General features: G+C 45.3%; 2 protein-coding genes across 2 annotated transcripts; both read left to right on the top strand.

The window, feature by feature from the left end:
- Positions 1–306: 306 nt before the first annotated feature.
- Positions 307–819, top strand: LOC143608829 (uncharacterized). The gene has a single exon (XM_077083758.1). It carries the CDS (start codon positions 307–309, stop codon positions 817–819), a length of 513 nt encoding a protein of 170 aa, XP_076939873.1.
- Positions 820–1,014: 195 nt separating this feature from the next.
- Positions 1,015–1,971, top strand: LOC143608828 (uncharacterized). Its single transcript, XM_077083757.1, has 2 exons — positions 1,015–1,404; positions 1,627–1,971. The coding sequence occupies exons 1-2, from the start codon at positions 1,015–1,017 to the stop codon at positions 1,969–1,971; spliced, it is 735 nt and encodes a 244-aa protein (XP_076939872.1).
- The last annotated feature ends 1,604 nt before the right edge of the window (positions 1,972–3,575 follow it).

Genomic DNA, 3,575 nt, shown 5'->3' with positions numbered 1-3,575 from the left:
GAGCAGCCTGCGGTCGACAGAGAGGAGCAGGTAGACGAGGAGATTCAGATGGAGTCTTTGCCGGCCAAGGTGCACCAGAGGCACGGCCCAGCAAGTACAGTACAGGCAGAGAAGCAATCCAAACCACCACTAAGAGTTTATAATCCTAAATTGCCATATCCCGGGAGACTTCAGATGGGCAAAGACGAGGAGCAAAACTCTAAATTCTTAGTATTTCTTAAGAAGCTTCATCTAAACATTCCGTTCCTTGAGGCACTAACTCAAATGCCTAAATAAGCCAAGTTCCTGAAGGACATTCTTACAAATATGCAGAAGTTAGCCGAAGTCTCTTCCGTTCCTCTTAGTTCTGGATGCTCTGCCATTTTGCAAAGCAATTTGCCTGAAAAGATGGCCGATCCTGGGAGCTTCATGATTCCTTGCATCTTAGGCGATGATATGGTTAGTCATGCGTTGGCCGATTTTGGGGCCTGTATTAATCTAATGCCGTATTCTGTTTTCAGTAAACTAGGTTTGGCCGAGCCAACGCCCACTAGGACGAGCATTCAGCTCATGGAACGATCCGTGAAATATCCATGTGGGATTGTTGAGAATATGCTAATTCGCATTGGTAAGTTCATCTTCCCGGTGGACCTAGTTATTCTTGATAAGAACGAGGATAATAGTGTTCCGCTTATTCTAGGCAGACCTTTTCTTGCCACCGTGCAGGCGCTAATCGACGTTCGCGATGGCAAACTGATTCTTCAAGTAGGGTATGAGAACGTCACATTTAAAGTTCGACAGTCACTTAAGCATCCCAAATCGGCTGGTGACTCCCTATAATTCATTAACGCGATCATAACTCATGTGGGGGATTTTTTTAGTGACATCTGTGTAGGCTCTGCCTTAGACACATAGATTCTAGATAGAGAGATTCCAGAGGTTCAGATGATCACCATGACCGAACAACCATCTGATGCTACCGCCGAGTAGTCCTCCCTTGATTCTGACATATCGACTGAGATCGTGAGAGTTGATATGAAGGACCAACCTTCCGTCGAGAGTCCTCCTTCTTCCTTAGAACTTAAAGATCTACCCACTCACTTGGAGTACGCGTTTCTAGATGAAGAGAGGAAGTGTCCAGTGATTATTCCTTCTATACTGACGGAGGGCGAGAAAATAAAGTTGCTGGAAGTGCTCAGGGTGCACAAGGGGGCCATTGGTTGGAAAATTATCAACATCAAAGGCATAAACCCCTCATTTTGCAATCATAAAATCCTCATGGAGGATGATTTCAAAAGCGTCGTTCAGCCTCAGAGTAGGCTAAATCCGAAGATGCAAGAGGTGGTGAAGAAAGAGAGTATCAAACTCCTTGATGCGGGGATCATCTTTCCCATTTTTGCTAGCCCCTGGTCTAGTCCAGTTCAAGTGGTTCCAAAAAAAGGTGGCATGACTGTCGTCACGAATGAGAGGAACGAGCTCATTCCCACTAGAACTTTGACTGCATGGAGAGTCTGCATCGACTATCGCAGGTTGAACGATGCCATCGGGAAAGACCACTTTCCTTTACCCTTCTTTGATTAGATGTTGGAGTGTTTAGAAGGTCAGCAGTACTACTGCTTCCTTGATGGTTTCTCCGGGTATTTTTAGATCCCGCTAGCTCCAGATGACCAGGAGAAAACCACATTCACTTGTCCTTACAGCACGTTTGCCAATAAACATATGCCCTTCGGACATTGTAACGCTCCAGCCACATTTCAGAGATCCATGGAGGCTATCTTTCACGATATGATTGAGGACTCCATGGAGGTTTTCACGGATGACTTTTCGGTGTTCGAGAGTTTCTTTGATCATTGTCTCTGTAATCTTAAGAAGATGATGTCTCGTTGCATTGATACCAACCTACTCCTAAATTGGGAGAAGTGTCATTTCATGGTGCATGAGGGTATTGTCTTGGGGCATCGAATCTCGAGTGCATGGATTGAGGTAGATTGAGCCAAAATCGAAACCATCTCTAAACTCCCCCCACATACTTCCGTGCGATCTATTCGAAGCTTTTTAGGTCATGCCGGATTCTAACGTCGTTTCATTAAAGATTTCTCTAAAATCGCAAGACCCATGACTAAGCTTCTTGAGAAGGATGTCCCATTTGTCTTTTTCTGAGCAATGTATCGAGGCTTTTGAACTTTTAAAATACAAACTCGCTAACGCCCCGATCATGGTTTCTCCCGACTGGATGTCATCATTAGAGTTAAATGTGTGACATGAGCAATTATGCAGTCGGTGCCTTTCTTGGATAGCCGAAAGAGAGACACTTTCATCCGATCTACTATGTGAGCCGGACCTTAAACAACGCTCAAGAGAACTACACCACCACCGAGAAAGAGTTGTCAGCAATGGTGTTTGCATTCGATAAGTTTAGGTCCTATCTTGTTCTGTCCAAGACTGTTGTTTACACGGATCTTGCTGCTATTCGATATCTCTTTAGCAAGCAGGATGCTAAGACTCGTCTTATTGTTGGATTCTGCAGCTGCAAGAGTTTGATATAGAGATCCGTGATAAAAAAGGGGGCCGAGAGTGTGGCGGCCAATCATTTGTCACGCCTAGAGAGAGATGAAGTTAAAGATGAAGGTGTTGAGCTTGATGATAGTTTACCTACCGAGTGCTTGATGTTCGTTAAGGCATAGGATGCCGGTTACCCTTTGTTCGCCGATATTGCGAACTTTCTTGTCGACGAGTCCATCCCGAAGAAGATGTCTCACCAGCAAAAGAAGAAGTTCTTTGCTGACGTTAAGTTCTACATCCGGATGATCCGTAATTGTTTCGTATCGGTGCCGACAAGCTTGTTAAGAGATGTGCGGATGCTAAGAAGGGATGGCAGATTTTGAGCCATTATCAGGAGGGACCGACAGGTAGTCATCACGGTGCGAGCCTCACCGCAAAGAAGGTATTCGATGCTCGATTTTATTGGCCATTAGTGTTTAAAGACACGCATACATTCGTCAGAGGTTGTGATCGTTGTCAGCGTATCGGTAATATCTCATCGTGGAATGAGACACCCAGAATTCTATTCTGGTTTGCGAGATCTTTGACATTTGTGGTATTGATTTCATGGGCCCGTTCCCACCATCTTTTGGGAACAAGTACATACTCATGGCTGTTGATTATGTCTCAAAGTGGATCGAAGCTAAAGCCTTTCCCACGAATGACGCCAGGGTTGTAGTGAGATTTCTTTAGGCTCTTTTCTCTCGGTTTGGTGTTTCGAAAGCCTTGATTAATGATCGAAACTCACTTCCACAATGCTCTTATGGAGAAGGCATTGCAATGCTATGGGGTCACCCATCGGCTTGCTACCGCATACCACCCACAGACTAGTCGATAGGTGGAAGCGAGTAACCGGGGCATTAAGAGCATTCTTGAAAATACGGTTAGGCTAAACCGAAAGGATTGGTCCGACAAGCTAGAAGACGCTTTACGGGATTTCCGTACAGTGTATAAAACTCTGACCGGTTTTACACCGTTTCAGACGATTTGTGGGAAGGCCTGTCATCTGCCCGTCGAGTTGGAGTTCCTCGTGGGCACTTCAGACACTTAACCTC

This window comes from Bidens hawaiensis, unplaced genomic scaffold, assembly GCF_021521415.1.
Source record: "Bidens hawaiensis isolate Kalapana, Puna unplaced genomic scaffold, B.hawaiensis_p1.1 tig00419438_1, whole genome shotgun sequence".
NCBI lineage: Eukaryota > Viridiplantae > Streptophyta > Magnoliopsida > Asterales > Asteraceae > Bidens > Bidens hawaiensis.
This window is presented reverse-complemented; position numbering and strand designations above follow the sequence as displayed.

Excerpts from the sequence above, each read along its gene's own strand:
- LOC143608829 (XM_077083758.1), top strand. The coding sequence starts at position 307 with ATGCAGAAGTTAGCCGAAGTCTCTTCCGTTCCTCTTAGTTCTGGATGC.
- LOC143608828 (XM_077083757.1), top strand. The coding sequence starts at position 1,015 with ATGAAGGACCAACCTTCCGTCGAGAGTCCTCCTTCTTCCTTAGAACTT. Across the intron at positions 1,405-1,626 it reads CCTGGTCTAGTCCAGTTCAA|ATCCCGCTAGCTCCAGATGA; the intron begins GTGGTTCCAAAA and ends GGGTATTTTTAG.